Below are 18,419 nucleotides of genomic sequence, written 5' to 3'. Positions count from 1 at the left end.
TTGTGGTCCTAAATGCTATGTTGTGGGGATAAAATGTCCATGTAAAGTCCCCACATGAAAACCCAACCTGTGTGTGTGTGTGTGTATAATTTTATTATTGTAAAATCTATTATATTTGAAACTCAAGATTTCTTTAATGAAGTACCACAGTGAATTAAAATAAGTGAACTGGAGACAAATGTATTAAATACTTATTTATTAAATTATATGTAGGTGGCCTACTATTCTACATTTAAACTAAAACAAACATTAGCTGTTTTGTACACATGTATAACAAATAACACACACACACACACACACACACACACACACACACACACACACACACACACACACACACACACACACACACACACACACACACACACACACACACACACACACAGCTATAATAAAGCTACAGTCACCTCTACACCAGGCTTAAATTGGAGGAATTGGGCAATCATTTATGGCACAGTACTTTACATGTCATTCCATGAGAGAAGCATAAACACTTTTAAATGATGGAAGTCTTCATATATGTAAAGCCAGACATAAAGTATACAGTCATGTGCCCACACAGTCAGACAAAGGTTTTATATTATCCAATACTATTAATTCCCCCTGTTTAGTTTAGCCCTGCTTTTATATTCTTAATCAAACAACAATTCATGTTTTAATTGCATAATAAGAACATGCAAGAAAAGTAAAACAAAAACAATTTTGATGCAAACAACAATTCCTAACACATCTACAGATTTTTTTATAACATACCTTTTTGTCTAAAAGAATGTGCATTAAGTTAATAAGTTAATACAAACAAGAATTACAGTAGTAAAAAAAAAGAATACCTCAATAACATGGCTTTAATAATGAAATTTAACAATGAAGTGAAATGACCACACTTGCTCAACCCGTAACACAATGCAACTTTTTTTCCAGTGGAAGTTTTCCAAATAATCATTGAAGTCTCGCAGAACAACATACATTCTCTGCACTCATTTTCTGCTGATATTGCAGATTTTGAGCTCATAAAAGAGAACATATGCCTGATTGGACTGAAGCTTCTCCTCTGATATCGCATCAACACTGTGAATAGAACAGAACATTGTCTTCAGCTCAATGAATCAAAATAACTATTCATTCTTTTTTACAATAAAAAAATCAGAATGTCATTGAACAAAGAAATACAATTTTCTGTATTATCTCTAATAGGAGAAAATTACTATTCTTGTATTGTGAGAGAATTTCTCTGTGAATTGCTCTTTAAATACCATTGTTTATTGTATAGAACAAGTCCGAGCAAAAACTGCACCCACCATGAGTCATTATAGTAGCACCAGCCCTCCTCCTCTCGACATGCGGCTGTGTAGTGACCCATATTTACTGTTCCCGAATGATTGCACACTGCATACAGATCATACAGCACTGGACCTGAAAGCAAACATTCAGCCATATTGCATACACCACTAAACATAACAATATTCAAACTCTATCATGTATAAAGTTAGTACATTATACTCATTCTTGTTCTCACCACAGTCAACAGGTCCAAATGGCCTCAAATCCAGCCCGGACAGAGGGAAGGAAACGGACACTGTGCTTTTAGAGATTGAGTACCTTGACATGGTAAATCGATTTAAGTCTGAGATAGTTAAGTTAATGTCGATAAGCAAGTATCTTTTGTAAAGCATGTACTCTGGTTAAATGGATAGTTCACCCAAAAATGAAAAATCTCTCATCATTTCATAAGATTTTTAGGAAAATAAACCATCTCTGTAAATCCATATAATGGCATTGAATGGGTGTCGCTCGGTTGATGCTTGAAAAACCTCACACAGCAACCTTAGTGATGAATCAATGTCTTCTAAAGCGAAACAAAAGGTGTGTGTAAGAAAAACACTAATATTTGTCACTTTTTAAACTATTAATCATTGCTTCCGGTCTACTGTAACAATCATGAGATGTTTACTGTCACGATCTCTTATTCACCCATTTTTGCATTATATGGACTCACAGAGTTTGATTATTTTTCTAAAAATCTTTGTTTATCGGAAGAAAGCCATGTACATCAGGGAAGGCTGAGTAAATAATGAGAGAAATGGCATTTTTATGCGAACTTTCCTTTTAACTCAGCACTGACTAACTGAAAAGGATACGTATTACCAGGATTCTAGGAAACCTTTGGATGGTCAGTCTTTTTGTGCTCTCAGTGCGACGGCTACACCGCTCACACATCTAAGACACATACAAATCCACACGTATCAGCATAAAAGACTATTTTCAATGCAAGCAAACAAGCCATGCTTTTCACTTACCGGTGAGTTTTCTTTATCAAGTTTTTCCTCTTGTGAAAAGAGGTCTAGACAATCTTTCAGAGTGACAGTTCGGCCATAATCACTCTTCTGCAAAACACACACACAAAAGAATGATACATCATCCACACAACACCAGAAGGTGAGGACAGGGCCTGAGATTGTTACCTTTGGGATGGGGAGTGACAGGTCACAAAACACGTCAAAGGTGTTGGAGTAATGGGAGCAAACTGAACAGTGCAAGGAACTGCGCAGCTGACCAGAGAACAAATCTGTGACAAGGGAAAATATTTAGGCACCAGATGATCAGGGTTTCAGATGGACAGAAATGAAAAAATAGATTTTTTTTTTTACAGCAGATAACACACTATAAAAGAATTTCGCAACTTCCATTTCATGCAGATTTTAACCAAATAATCATTAAACAATAAAAACAAAACCAAAATATAAATTATGATTATGATAATAATAATAATATGTGATGTGCCTGAAGTTGAATACAGCATATAGTAAATGACTAATTATAATTCACTAATGTCTAATTGTTCGTTATTTTATCTAATTTTACTTTGGTATTTTGACTGTTTTACATATTTAGCTAATAAGCAAGATGTGTGTCAAATGTTTCTGTAAAACTGTCCACTTTAGCATAAATTATGTCATCACTGAAGTATAAAGTGTATAATTTATGCAACCAAAATATTTTACTGTTGATTGCACAGTGATGTACAGCTGTAATGCCCTCCAGATGTTAAACCCTTAAACTAACCCTTAAAGTTAAAGTCATTAAAGAACCAAAAACATTCCTCATTATATTAACAGCGCTGCTACTTACCAACAATTTTACTGTCATCCCTGTCAAGATGCCTCTGCCACATTGCAAAGGCCTCCTCTGAAATCCTGAAGGAGAGAATGAGGGATTTAGAGGATCTGAATGCCTCCAGCTCAGTTTGTTCCTCACAGGATCTGTCTCTTCATGGAGTACCTGAATCGTGTGTATGTAGATTCCCTCATTTGAATAACTGCAGGACGTTTGGATGGGCGACGGTTAATTTCTGTATGTAGCCTGTCCAGGAGGAACCGCAAGAACTCCTGAGCATCTTGTTGACTTTGTGAGAGAAAGAAATGGGATTATATTGTATACAGTACATAACAATCGCAGATATTATCGACAAATGTTAATACACTAACACATATGCACTAACACAATATTGTGTTATTCAGAGAGTGGAAGAGGGTAATTAGTATTGAACATACCTATAGCCACTGAAATAAGGCACAGACTCTTTAAAGACACGATAAAACTTCCCAGGATTCACAGTGGTTTCCCCACCATCACATTCCCACAGGCCAGCCAAAACTTTAGAGAATTCTATGAGTAAGTCACAAACAAAGATATTACAAAGAGAGTGCCTTAGAAGGAATGTCTGATTTTAACATATTTAAATTGATACAAAAAAATTATAATAAAATAAAATGTAATAAATAAATACATAGATAAAAAATAAATTACAATAATACATTTTTTAAAAAAATGTTTTTTTTAAAATAATCATGCTACCCCAAACCCAAACCATGGCACTCAAATTTAGAATTTCTGTACCACTACACCCCAAAAAAATAATGTTTAGATGACAGCTGAAGTGTTCCTACCATTCATAAGCACAGGTTCTTGGTTGGAGTGCTTGTCCTGAAGAAAGGCTTTCATCAGACAGTAGTCCCGAAGACTACGGGTGTGGGAGAGACACTGCACGATGGCATTGAGGAAACACTTAAAACAAAAGATATTGTGTGAGTATGTATGGAAAACAATACCATTTTTCTTTGAAACACAGGCATTACATCATATTTTGTTAATTAGAACTTACAGTATTTCCAACATTACGCAATCCAACTTGTCCATTTCCCAGTTGCAGCTCTCTCTGTGGGATAAAAAAGTGACAGCAAATGACTGTCAGTGTGACTTCTTCAATTACATCACAAGCAGTGACAGGTTTGCCATTTACTGTCCCTCCTACAGTGATTGAGTGTCCATTTATAGATCTCTGATCCAATTATAACAGGGAGGGAAGACACTATCAGATATGACACTGAGGTTAAGACCAGATATACTTAACTCACTGCAGAAACGGCGGTGAGTAACTATACAGGTGCCAATACACATCATTTTTATATTAATTATTAAGCCTTTAGTTCCCAACATATGGGTTGACATGGGTCTATATAATGTGCCATGTGTCAAACACACTAATAAGACATATTGTGTCAATGGCATAGCACTGTCTCACCTCTTTGTCCGTCACCAGCAGAAGTCCCATGATGGACGTGTATAGTACAGACTGTGAAATGTCAACGTTCTCTGGCTGAAGGCCGTTTTGAGAGACTAAGGTGCGGCACAAGGCCTGACACGAGTTATCCATTGCAGTGGATTCAGCTCTTGGCATCACTATGTCTACATGTCACGCAACCTCACCAAGGAACCTGTGAATGAAATAACGAATAATGAAAAATATTTTTAATACATTGTTTACTAAGTCTTTTAAGCAGCTATACTGATTGTCACATTGTGCCGTGTGTTAAATCAAAATGGAAAGAGTCTACATCATAAAACAAATCATTCTTAGATAGTAAATATTGCTGAAAACGTTAGTTTTTGATTCTGTCCTCTTCCCAGCATGCACTGGAACATGAAAATTGAATATGGTCACATTGTTTGACAGTGTGTCAGTTTTGCAGTGATGGGAACTTGACATTTTAAGTTCGGTCAAGATTTTTTTGCAATGTCTCAAAATATGCCTGCTATGTCATCTACATTGACTGATTCATTATTTTATGAATTGAGTGAATATAAAGAGAGATGATCATTCACTTGGCTTTAGAGAATGCCGCAGTTTCAATGCTTGGCTACTATATTTAGAAACATTAAATTAAAATAGCATCATTTAATGCAAAATCATTTATTACATAAAATGATCACACAACCATTTTGTGTACTCACCCTTAGAAACCCAGTATCGTCTCAACAAAAAAAATTTTTTTTGATTGATGGTCAGTGAGCCCCAGCGTTTCTGTCTAAACATCAAGCCCAATTTTAAAGCATTTAAGCGTTATTGTCCTCTCATTACAGCCGCTGTTCACCTGTCTGTCCTGTCGCTGTGTTTGTGAACAAGCTTTAATCATGGCTAATCTTTCCTCTCTCTCTCTGTAGGACCTTCTATAATTAGCCATATCTTCTCCTTTGCTTAAGAACAGCTTTGACACTCAGAGTAGCATCTACACGCAACTCACAGTCACTATATTAAACTGAAGCAAATGTTTTAAAAAAATTCCGCAAAGCATGCCAGTTTCAAGGTTTATAAAGAGACCGGATGGTTGTAACACTTTTTGCTTCAGCATTTGTAACTTATTGAATCTTTGATAGAGTGCTCAAACTTTTACAGAAAGTACCCACTTTTGTTTACTATAAAAGGAACCATTCAAACCTCTATGAATATTACAGTCCTTATGTCAAATATATGATGTGCATTTGTTACAATTTACCCCACTACCAGGTTTGTGTCTCTAGACTATGTGCGAATATTCTCACAATGGTTATAAACGAATGTTGTTAAAGGGACAGTTCACCAAAAAAGAAAAAAAAAGAAAATTGTCAGTCATCATTTACTCACCCTCATGTAGTTCCAACCCTGTATATGTTTTCTTCTTCTGTTGAACACAATAGATATTTTAAAGAATGTTGGTAACCAGAAAGTTGACGGCACCCACTGACTTCCATAGTATTTTTTTTCCTACTATGGAAGTCAATGGCTACTGTAAACTGTTCAATTACCAACATTCTTCAAAATATCTTCTTTTGTGTTCAGCAGAATAAATAAAACTGTTAACTATCCCTTTGGGTGAACTAATCCTAAATTGCAGGTTTGTGGGCCCAGAGACTGCAAAAAAATAAAAAAAATAAAAATAAAAATAAAAAACCTTTGGTTAGTTTTAGCAATTCAATTTAATTTTTGTTAAATATACTTTCTTTGCAAAAAAAAAAAAAAGATTAAAGGGGTCATGACATGATAAATCAAATTTGCCTTGATCTTTTGACATTTAAGAGGTCTTTAAAACATCCTGAAGTTTAATAACTTAAAATGTCTCATTATAAACAAGCCATTTATTTGGATCCTCATTTGGATACTGTGGGATTTGTGACGTCACATGGCCAAATACAGATTTGCATATGCCTGTTCCAAAGCAAGGTATGGAAGAATAGTTAATCGCACCCACTAAAGTTCAGTTGCTAACAGGCTTGACAGTCTTGCCTGAACTGGATGTGGGCGTCGTGTCAAAAGCAAATGGAACCCTTTTTGTTTCTTCTTTTTGCAGTTGTTGTGCCGAATTTCGACTCCCTGCCAAATTATTATTAGGGGGGTAATGATTTGGCGGGGGTCAGAATTCCAGTAGCACCTCATTGCAGTACACGAGATCCAGGGGGCGGAGTTGGATCCAGATCTAAGGGGTGGAGATGGGTAGGATTAGGGATCAGGGGGTGGAAATGGGTAGGTTTAGGTATATGTAAGGTGGATCTGGATCCAACTCCTCCCCCTGGATTTCGTGTTCTGCAGTGAGGACCATCTCCAGAATTCGGCACAACAACTGTTGTATTTTATTCCAGAGATTCTCTACGGAAGAGATGTGTAATAGCACCACCTACCATATAACAGTTAAAACACAGAAAAACAGAAAAATCCATCCATGGAAAGAGTTGAGGAGGTCAAACAATAATTGGCAGGCCAACTGTATTACCATCAGAGATCACCTAGGGGTCACCCTCCTGATTAATATAATTGAGAAGCCTACAATAATAGATTTATAGCAGATTTAAATGATTCAAGATTCAAACTTATCCCATATAGTATAACAGCATGCCCCATTATCGGGAAATAAAATTGACATGTAGAAAAAGACTTTACGGTATGTGCCTATATTGTAAGCGACTGTAAAATATAAAACTACCATGAGAAATATACTTTTGGAGTAAAACGTTTGATAACTAACACTAGTCCTTGCTGTAACAATGCATTCAGATAATAATCTTAACTGTTTTGTTAAAAACTAAATAGGTCCACATTTATGGAAGTTGTCAGTTTATTGAAAACAAATGGGTATCCATTATGCACTGAAAAGGAAATGGGAGCAAATACCTTTTTATAATGTCTCAGAGTACCTTTAAATAAGAGAAATGGCAAAATAAGCATTTAGGCTACATTCAGGTTATATCAATAAATGACTTGCAGTACTATTTGCCCTAATGCTGCCAAAGTACAGTGACAAAAAGCCTGGCCGCACAGAAGATTAGTTACCGTTCAGATTGCACTAATGTTGTTGTTTATTAACCAGATCAGATGGAGAGGATTGATATGCCATTCAAACACAATTTAAAGGAATGAGGAACTGAGAGATGGTTCACATATATTCAAAAAATATCAAACATAATTCTCAATGTAAAAAAATAAACAGGTTAAGCAAGAAGCAGAAATGTAATACAAAATATTCCCTCTAATGTCATGTATATAATGTATATAATGACATGACACCAACAAACATTCACATATGAAGTATACAAATATGGCTACATAACGTTATTCTCACAGTTTCTAGACAGGGTGTGAAACAGCAACTGCATTGCTGCATTTGTCCTGAGAAAGTCGGCTGTCACTGTCACAATCACATTACAAGTGAAATCCTGTGTTTGTGACCCGGGGAGCACCCCGGTAGCCCTGGTCTATGTGTCCGGCATCTCCACATCAGAGTTAAGGTTCAGTTCAGCGATGTTGTTATAGAGCGTCGGGTCAGGGCTTAAACGCTCGGAGGGTTTGCAGTGGCTGCTTTGAGCCTGTTTGTCCCGTGACTGGACCATTGCTTGGCGTAGACAAGAAATCCATTGCTGCTTATTGAAGGAGTCATTAGCCTGCAGGCTGTGGGATTGAGACTTGGAGCGGCCTGTGGTGCTCACACGGAAACAGTTCTTCACTGGGGATGGTAGAAGCAGAAAATGTGGAATTAGAACGAGATGAAAAAGCAATTCGAAAGTCTCCATTCTCAAATAAAAAGGATTTATAAAAGAGACAAATAAACAATTCAAACTTTCAATCCATGCATTATAAAAGCAATGGTAAATCCTCTGGTACTGTTCATTTGGGCCTCACACTTGTCGGGTTTGTGGTACCATGATTTCTCAAACTATATTTTTCTTCCATAATATTTTTTGTGAATATTTTGTATTTTGAGGGCATTTCATAGTCTTAAACAGTATAGATCTCTATATTGAGACCCATTTATTCAATAAATGATGTATTGATTTCCATTATTATTTCTAGAAAATAAACATTTTTAAGCATTAGTGCACTATTTAAGTTAAAAATAGAGCAAATATATTTAACATCCAATGAATAGAGGCAGGTTAGTGTCCACTGGTGGGAACAATTATAAATAATATATACTGTACATGTAAATATAATGTTGTGACCACTAAATGCCTATATACAGTATAAATAAAGGGCTTTGTATTTGATTATAAGAACATTTTAGACATATTTACTTACTGTTATTAGGTTTTGCATTTGGATATATATGTAGACATTATCAAAGGCTACTTTCGGTCAAAGTTTAGTGTTATTTTTATGTTGATTTAAAGTGTTTTTGCATAATGATTACAGTCAAACCTGAACATTGTGCAGTCTGGATGTTACAATTTTGCCTTTTGGATATGTTACAATGCAACCCCTTCATTATTGTATGTGTGTTCTGCATTTTGGATGAATTATTGATTTTATTTCACAAATTCTCCAAATTTGCTTTGTTACAGTCTCACCCGTTCATTTCTGTGTGTAAACTGTATGTGTGTGTGTTGTGTGTCTATTTTACACTCTCGATGGTTTAGAGCTTAACTCCTTAATTTCTGTGTGCTTTTTCCTGCATTGTGGCTGAATGATTGATATTATTTCACAAACTGTCACAGTCTACAGTGCAAAAAAAAAAACAGCAATGAAGGGGTTAAACTTCATTGCCACCCCCCCCCCACACACACACACCAGTAAATGTGTGTGTAATTTTACACTGTTTCTTGATGTTTTAGAGTTTAACCCCTTCGTTGCTGGTTTGTTTTTTGGACTGTAGCAGATTTGTAGATTGTGACAACAAGAAAATGCTCTGTTTTAATATTTTTCATATTTCCCATTCCTTTCCTATAGCGGTCACTTTTGACAGCGAACAGAGGCTCTTTTTTTAAGACCATTTAGCTTTTTCGAATCATGTCCCCAATTTTTTGTTTATATAGCAAGTGGGACAAAGGTCACCAAGTTTCATATCATTCTGATGGAGTAAAAGTTAAAAATAATTTAAAAAAAATATAATAATATCAAAAAGTTTCTTTTTAAAAATAAAAAAACAATAATGTAATACTATAAATAATTAAATAATATATCAATTAATATAGAAAAATGTAATAATTTAGGTATGTTGCCCGAAAAGAAATGAATTAGACATTTTTTGCTGATGTCAAACTAAATAACTGATAGGGATCTATATAACTGTTTTAAAATAATGTTTACTCATTTGAAACATATTTTTGATTGCAAGCAACATTAGTTTATTCAAATATTTTCAATATCAACCATATTGCCATCCTATATGTGCTTCCAAACCGAAAAGTTTTTTTATTTATTTTATTTTTATTTTATTACAAGTGTAAGATGCAATGCTGTTACCTTTATCATTGCCTGTAAAGGCCCCACGAAATGATCCAGAACTGCTTGGCTCTCCATCGGGAAGGTCCTCCAGATGGAGGTGAGCAGCTGGGAGGGGCTGACGATACACCTGGAACATGAGCGGTCCTTCCCTGTCCTGTGGCACTGCTCGAGTCAAAACCAAAACTAGCTCAAAGAGGAACACATGCAGCTTCTACAAAGGAGAAAGGAGGATTAGCATATAAGTGTGGGTTGTGCTTAGTTATTAGACTTGCTTTGTTAATTCAAAAGATATTTTTTCATACAGATTACAATGGATGAGGTACCTGTCCTTTAGTACTCTTCAGTTCACCGTGACAGTACAAAAAACGAGAGGCCTGTATTTCTGCAACTCTCTGGCAGTCTTCTGAGTAGCTCAGACCCCGTCTGTAAAACTGACACTCAGCCTCCCCAGTTTTAAGATTGACTTCTGTTATAATCCTTTGGATAAGTTCCATCTGAGGTAACAAGAAATCAAAGAATGCATTAATAATTAGATCATTTAATTTATAAATTGCATATAAGTGCATTAATGGTTATATATTTTTCAGTGAATTTTTCATCTGGTTGCATTGTTAAAAAAATCACTGTATTTATGAGTGAATACTTGAAACGCTCAACCGATTCATTTAAAGGTGCAGTAAGCTATTTCGGAGAAACACTGTTGAAAATTGAAATCACCTAAAGAAACAATTTTGTGAATATTTGTCTGTTCTCTCTCTCTTTCTTTGCGTTATTCCCGCTCATTTGCAAGGTCCGCCTCACACACATGATTTGGCACAGAAAAAGTATTGTGTTTGTACATAGTCCTGGCTGTGTAAATAGGACAAAGAACTAAGTGGATCATCTACGGAGCACAAAAGCACTCTTGTAGATTTAGAGCAATAGAGTAGAGTAGAGCAATAGACCAATGTAGAATCCGCAATAGAGGGCCAATACACAGCATCAGGCAGAAGAGAGAGTGAATGTTTCTTTTGTAGAAAGACTAGAAAGAGAGATGCCTGAAATTTTACCAAAGCGGAAAAGGTCTGAAGAATATAATTAGAAGAAGAATTAGGCAAGAGCCAGGATCTGCCTTAATATTGGAAAAGCTTTCCAGCACTGGAGAGAGAGACTTTAGACTGCGGGAAGTTCTGGAAATGGACACGAGGTTGCTTTATTTCTAATCAATATGTAAGAAAGTTTGGTTTTTGCTGTTTCGCAGAACAAAGATATGCTGTTGTATGCTTCTGTTGTCATTGGATCACATCTGATTCATCCATAATCGCTTGAGCTGTGTGATGCGCCAGCTGTCATTGGCTGCCCGTATTTTGGGGGCGGAGCAATGTAGGGAGGGGTGTGTTTGTTTGGGTGTCGATTTCAAATATCAGTAGTGTTTCTCAGAAATCAATTACTGCACCACTAAAAACACTAATTAATTTAGAAACTAAACTAGTGTTTTTTAACTATTATTTATATACTATTATAGTCTTTATTAAAATTGTGAATTAATCTTTATTTTTACATTTTTCAAATGCTCTTGTCATTTTTATTAGTATTAGTTTTAAATATATATATATATATATATATATATATATATATATATATATATATATATATATATATATATATATATATATATATATATATATATATATATATATATATATTTCTATTTATCTTAAATGTATTTTTATTCCAACTTTTATCCCATTTTATTCCCTAACATAGTTTCAGTTTTAGTTTAAAATAACAACTCGATGAACCAAACGAGCAACTGGCTGAATTCAAGAAGCATACTAGCATTTCTTTTCTCCCATATATTTAGATGGTGCAAATAGTAAGAATATGCTGGTATGCTATTCAGAATCAAGCCACTGGCTTTAAGCGTGAATCATTTAATCAATCACTCAACCGATTTGTTCAAAACACTGATTCATTCAGAAACAAAACTAGTGACGTGTATGCATATCCAATGTTAGTTTGTATGTGGAAGCATCTAAACTGACAGCCTGTGGCAACGCTTCCTCGTCCGGATGTTCAGGTGGGGTGGTCTTCTGAATCTCCTTTAACAGCAGAGGATATTTCACCAGTCTGCTGCGGGGCAAGTCCAAAAAGTTCCACAGGTCCAGCTTTCTGCTGAAGGATGACTCCTGACACAGCCGCAAGAAATGCTCGACCCGCCGGTCTTGCTTCTTTTGATCGAGCAGAGCTTTTGCCCCAACCTGGTTGCAGCAGTATGTGATGTAAGCCTCCAGACAGGGAAACTATGAAAGGAGAGCAAAGAGCATATGTGTTCTTTGAGTTATGTGTGTGAACCTGGGTGAAATTGAAGCTTCAAGAATGAAAAAATTATTTAAGAATGAAATATGGACTATAAAAAATGGTTTGTTATTATCTAGGCTATCTAATGTAAGACTGACCCAATCCATCATGGTTGGGCCGACCTCTTGCACAGTCTTCTCTGCTCCACGAAGACCTTCAAGACGAGCTAAAAGATCTGAACGCACAGGCAAATAGTAGTAAATACATCATTACACTTCCAAGAAACGCCTACAAAGAGTTCACTGACATTTACCTTCATGAAGGGGTATTAAAGAATCAAGGGTTCCAAATATCTGTCCCAGCTCACTTTCTGTCAAGATGTCTAACTTCAGCATTGGTTCATAGTACACCTGCGAGGACAGTTGAAATTAAAATCTATCCAATAAAGACAGAAGAAACAAACCTGTTGAATTCTGGACAAACCTTTTTCACTAGACTTAGATCCTCAATGAGCTGTTTCTCTCCCTGGGTTAACTCATAGATTACCTGCAGGTGAAGAAAATAAAAAGGTAAATCATACATAAATGAAGGCTATAAAGAGTACAGGTAGTTCTCATGAGGCCTTGTAGAAGATACCGCAAACACACACACACACACTTATAGGTGTGCTGCTGTCACAAGTTACCAGTCAGTTTTGTCTGTGCTAACTGCTACTGTGTGGTAGAGCTAGTGTCTTTCAGAGGAAATTCTGACACTGAAATAGAGAACATGGCCTCATATACCAGCTCACTTCCTGTTTCACAACTAAAGTGGTGCGGTAGTTGGGCAGCTGAAAGCTCTTTAAAAAGGTATTAAGGTACATGAATACCAGTTTGAATCTTTTAATTAAAGCCCAATCACGAGAATGTAACTTTAAGTAAAAGTTGATTGAATTAAGACTTGAATAACATCATGCAAAACTACATTTAGATTATGACGCATTTGGTTGTGTTGCGGCATTAACTCAAGCTGCTTTATCACACCTCTTGTCGTTTGATCTCTTTGGTACTGAGCTCATGGCTCGTAGTGTCCACTGTATCGCTCCACAGCTGGCTGCTCCGCCGCCGCGGAAAAGAAGAGGCCTTCTGACGTGTTCTTATTGGCATCGGGGGCAACGGCCGGGCCTCTGTCCGGAAACTGATTGAACGCTGAACAAAAAATCCCACAAATATTTATATATTTACCATTTATTTATATCTTTTGCTGTGGTGTGTCAGTAGGAAATATCAGTTTACATTTCCAAACATTAATTTAGCCATTAATTGTAATAATCCAGTGAGATTTGTGTATACACAAGGAGTCTGACATCAGTCGGAATGATCCACACAGAGATATATGATCTCATCATTATCGAGTCCATCTGGGATTACATGAAGGAACAGAAATTACTGAGACAGACTAAATCCAGAAGAACTGCGAAAATGTCTCCAAGACGACTGAAGAAACCTTCTTGTAAAGCTATGGTACTGTGTACTGTGAAAAAATGTAGGCTCTTGTGTAAAACTGCTGTCAAGTCAAAATACTTTCAAAAATAATGTCATAAATAGATTCTATTTATCAATTAACTTCTATTAACTAAATCAACTAACTAACTAACTAACTAAATCAAATCAATATTTGGTGTGATCAAATTAGTTGGCGTTAAAAATAGCTTTTGTCCAGGTACACTAACACACAGTTTTTCAAATGGCTTTGCAGGAATGTTTCTTATTGCACAGTACTGTATATATATATATATATATATATATATATATATATATATATATATATATATATATACGTATATATATACGTATATATATATACGTATATATGTACACAATTTAAATATATATGTATACAAACACCTGGCAAGGCCCTGAAAAAAACCTAGCAAAACCCACAAAAATGTAGTTGTCATTGTTATTGTTGGTGATAGTTAAGCTAAGAAAGGTTTAAAGATTTTGGCTAAATAAGACGGATGAGAAAAAGCTGACTGGTTTCGGTGTGTGTGTATAACTCACCTGTATGGACTGGCCCAAGCGTTTCAGTGCAGGGGTCTTCACCGGTGTTATGATACCAGTGACTGAAGCACTTTTGTCTACTGGTTTGACTCTTTTGTTACATGGACCCTAATATGAGGCCAGCAGCAGAGAATGAGGGTCAAGGTTAAAATGTGCATGTTTACGTGGACCATGAAATGCCTAGCATGCATCACCAAGATATATTCACTGAAACTGGGAAATTTAACCAGCACAGATCAACAATGAAATTTGAGATTTCTCAGACTTTGACCGTGATGTTTGACTACTGTAAAGGTTGATGGATCATTACTGTATTCAGCAGAAAGGTACTAGAGACAAAGATGCATATTAATTTCTGTACCTCAGAATCTTGCATGTGGTCACTGATGGGAAAGTCATCGTCTTCCTGAAAGAGACGTGAAGCATAGCAAAGATGTCGGCACGAGCATATAACCACAACCAATCAGATGAAAGCACTAAACATATATACGGTATATAAAGAGTTTATTCCGAATATCAGTATCAGTAAGAGAACAATGAGACAGAAATTCGCTTTCAGAAAGAGTGGGTGTTTCTTCAGCCCCAGGCATTTTTTTATTAAAACTTTTTTTTTTCTTTTGCTATATGAAGTTGATTTTATAATGGTTTTGGAAACTTTTTTAACAGCCTTTATAATTAGCTTGCTTGATTACACCGTTTAACCCTTGCCTCATACCCAGACTTCAGTTGTTAAGTAAAAAATAAATCGCCAAATGCATTTAAAAAAATATAATAACCTAAAAGAAAAATCATATTTATTTTCTTTATATCAATATCGTAATAGCTTTAGACAAATTATGATGTAATTTCCACAGCAACATTTAATTGTTTATCAAAGTTTTATTAAAAATGTGTTTATTTTGTTGCCAAGGAGATGACAACATTAGTGAATAGTTTGAAATGAAACATGAACTCAAGTGGGAAGATAAGAAATATTTTTATTGTGCGTCATTTCCAATAAAGCTGACATTTTGCCAAATTATTCCAAACGTGTGAAATTTTGAGTGTATTTAAATTTTAGCTACACAATTAGCCTCAGCCAGACAAAAACTGGGCCATTTCCACTACGTCATATCCACCACAGAATATGATCAGACTCAATATAGAAAACACATATTTCAGGTCCTAGATGCTAATTGGTCGAAACAGATTTCAAGCGGTGTTATATTCCACCTGCGCAGCTCCCACAGCCGAAATTTTTTTTATTTTTTTATTTTTTATCATTAAGTGTGTTTTGGGAGAGTTGATTTTTTAAAAGTGCCTGTAGTTGAAGAAATGCAAATGCCAACATCAAGTGAGAGTGAACCACTATCACTAAGAGTATGTGCATGTAGCGGATTGAGACAGGAAACTGAGTTGTAAAGCTTTTTTTCTTCCTGTCAGCTTTTTACTCGCAGCTGAGAACAAGTTGCTTCATTCTTTTACTGTAACCTTCCTTCAATTCTATGAAAAATGTCTATGAATAATGGGTGCTATCTTCTCTAGATGTCTTGTGTAATAGACCAGTAAAAAGTGGATTGTTATAGAGTCACCTGGTCTGTCTTAACAAGTTTCCGTTGTAGATTACAAACAGGCAGACCATTTTCACCACATTAGATTCCTCATAAATAATCAATGATTAAGTTCAAGCTTATAGGGAGGAGCTTCAACCTCTGAGTAGAGTAGATCATCTTTAGATCACCTCAAGACAGACTAAGAGGAAATATCACGGCTGTTTTGTAACAGATTCTCAAATGATCTCATTCAAACATCCAGTATTCCATAAGACAATTTTAAAACGTTTTACAACAGACACGTTGTATCTTATATCATAGACAACAACTTACACAGTCCTCCAAGATTCGGGCTGAATTCTCAGCATCACTACTTGGGTCTTGTTTTCTTTTCTTCTGCTCAGAAAACCAACAGATAACACATTGGTCTCCCTCAAAGGAGCAAGACCTACAGTACAAGGTCCGTCCATCAAAATTTGTTGTATACGATTTATGACAGAAACAAATCTTACCCCTGCGAAATCTGACAAGTTGGCACATGTGACGAGTCTCTCTCTAGATATAGGAGACCTGAAAAATGACCAAATAAGTGGTATAATGACACTGAAATGACATGAATATATTATCCATTAAGTCATTAGTATTCGGATATTAGACTATAGTGAATGTATAGGGTGCAACATCTGATTAGAGTGATATTTCGACACCAAAATGTCTTAAATGTTTAATTTAAGCAACTATTGATGATCTGTGAAAAAAAAGTCATACCAGGAAGGTGATGAATCAACCTCCGTCTCTTCAGGTTCCATCTTTTCCTCTCTCATAGCATCTTCAGATGTGCTTATAAATAGAAACGCCGGTGAATTAAAAAGTATTACATTAAAAATCAGACCATAAATCTTAGAAGCACCTGTTCCAACTTTTCAAAGAAAAGACAAAAAACTTAATGTGCACTCACTCCCAGCCCTCCCCTCTTCCTCTTACTCTTGCATGTCTGAAACCACATCCTGTGTAAGAAAAAAATGTGTACTTCCTGTTGTCAGGCAGAACGAAGCCAAACCACCTCTCTTCAACGTCTCTGACAGATCCTCGAGTCTCTGTGTAATTACGCCAGCCGTACTTAACTCCATCACTGAAGAGGACGGAAGTTAAACCAAATTTTCTGACCCATTTCTGAAAATGATAGAGTGGCGGCTGCTGCTCGGTTGATTAGATCATGACTGGCACAGTTTATGACAGAGAAATGAGACAAAGATGCTCACGTGCCAAATTTGGCTTGTCGTGAAGCATGTCAGGAAGAAAGTGAGGTTGTTTTAAAATGTTCTTTGAAAACCTTTAGAAAATATTTAATGGTCAAACTATATTCTATATGAGCAGTTTAAATTCCTGTTCATTTAAATCAGGTTTGAACATTTTTGCAGCCCTGTTACCAAAATTTAGGCCATCTGAAAATGTAAAACCTTAATGAATCCGATTTCAGAACTTAAACATCAAAATATTAAAGATAGAATTAATAACAGGTTTGCAAATGTGGCCTTAATTTAGTGGTCACTCAGAAGTGACTAACTAGTTTGAGACCAAATGTTAGTTTGTAATTTTTTAACTCACATTTCCTTTAACCCTTTAGCTCAAAAATTTTCAATTTTAGAAATGTTTTACTGCAACGGAATGGTACAAAACCTTGTAAACGTTTTGGCACTTGCTATGCGAACACACAAAGTTATGGACATGATTTGAAAAAAGTTAAATGATAATAAATGGAGCAATTCCAAGAGGGTCCTCACACCATTGGTGCTCGGGCCCTAAAAATAGCCACACGGTACTGTTTTCAGTCAAAATTGACCACATGACTGATTTCATCTAGTGGAAACGTTTGGTACTGCACCCAAACAAAATCTTACTGAAAGGTAATTTTGAGATAACCTCAAATTTGGAGCACAACTTTAGATTTATGGATTTGAGTTTCTCAGTTTTAGAGTAAAAAAATTATTTCAGATTTCATATAAAATTTAAAAATAGTATTTGCATGCATTTTAAAAACAAAAGGTATTTAAAAAAACGACGATTTACAACAATGCTCAAAAAGTGATTTAACACGTAATAAATGGATCATATTCCATTAATATAATTTAGCACTATAAAATCCCCTAAATACAAAATATTAAAGATTTTTTTTCCTCAAAATAACAGAATGGTTGAGGTTGACAACGGCAATCAGCACTACACTAACTGCAGAGAAAATGGAATGAGATTTACTCTTCTTTCTGCTTAAAGGTTAATTTAATACATATTTATTGTATTTAAAACTCACTACTTTAGAGGTTAATTTTAAACAACCACAACAAAAACATTATTGGTGCCTCGAATGCTTTAAAAAAAAAAAAAAAAAAAAGCACCAAACGCAACTTTTTGAAAAGTGCAAAAATAAAAACCACATGAAGTGTGCCAACAAGAACTTGGAGAACACTTCTGTAATGTGATGGAAGGCGAGAGTAAAACACCTACATAAACTGTTTCAAATGTGAAGACTAATGG

The 18,419-nt window shown here is 35.6% G+C and overlaps 2 protein-coding genes across 3 annotated transcripts; both read right to left on the bottom strand.

Annotated features, from left to right (window-relative positions):
- Positions 1 to 420: 420 nt before the first annotated feature.
- Positions 421 to 5,620, bottom strand: usp21 (ubiquitin specific peptidase 21). 2 transcript variants are annotated; one of them, XR_013197004.1, is made up of 13 exons: positions 5,293 to 5,620; positions 4,583 to 4,775; positions 4,163 to 4,216; positions 3,948 to 4,065; positions 3,552 to 3,666; positions 3,280 to 3,402; positions 3,130 to 3,194; positions 2,463 to 2,566; positions 2,298 to 2,384; positions 2,139 to 2,217; positions 1,494 to 1,624; positions 1,299 to 1,413; positions 421 to 1,068 (listed from the first exon to the last, which is right to left on the bottom strand). XR_013197004.1 is itself a non-coding variant. In XM_077214486.1 (13 exons), exons 2-13 carry the CDS (start codon positions 4,736 to 4,738, stop codon positions 978 to 980), a joined length of 1,215 nt encoding a protein of 404 aa, XP_077070601.1. In that variant the 5' UTR covers positions 4,739 to 4,775; positions 5,293 to 5,615; the 3' UTR covers positions 421 to 977. The 2 variants fall into 2 exon arrangements, 1 of the variants encoding a protein (XP_077070601.1); XM_077214486.1 differs by having other exon boundaries at positions 1,517 to 1,624; positions 5,293 to 5,615.
- Positions 5,621 to 7,409: 1,789 nt separating this feature from the next.
- Positions 7,410 to 17,106, bottom strand: arhgef3l (Rho guanine nucleotide exchange factor (GEF) 3, like). The gene is made up of 14 exons (XM_077214479.1): positions 16,843 to 17,106; positions 16,653 to 16,724; positions 16,397 to 16,454; positions 16,218 to 16,280; positions 14,714 to 14,758; positions 14,353 to 14,460; positions 13,333 to 13,497; positions 12,794 to 12,856; positions 12,624 to 12,720; positions 12,469 to 12,545; positions 12,055 to 12,312; positions 10,354 to 10,524; positions 10,049 to 10,241; positions 7,410 to 8,312 (listed from the first exon to the last, which is right to left on the bottom strand). The coding sequence occupies exons 2-14, from the start codon at positions 16,706 to 16,708 to the stop codon at positions 8,065 to 8,067; spliced, it is 1,602 nt and encodes a 533-aa protein (XP_077070594.1). The 5' UTR covers positions 16,709 to 16,724; positions 16,843 to 17,106; the 3' UTR covers positions 7,410 to 8,064.
- Between the last annotated feature and the right edge of the window lie 1,313 nt (positions 17,107 to 18,419).

Source organism: Siphateles boraxobius, unplaced genomic scaffold (assembly GCF_051911475.1).
Source record: "Siphateles boraxobius isolate OS27281-9 unplaced genomic scaffold, OSU_SipBor_1 68, whole genome shotgun sequence".
NCBI classification, from domain to species: Eukaryota; Metazoa; Chordata; class Actinopteri; order Cypriniformes; family Leuciscidae; genus Siphateles; species Siphateles boraxobius.
Note: the sequence above shows the minus strand (reverse complement) of the source record. Positions and strands in the feature narration are given on the sequence as shown.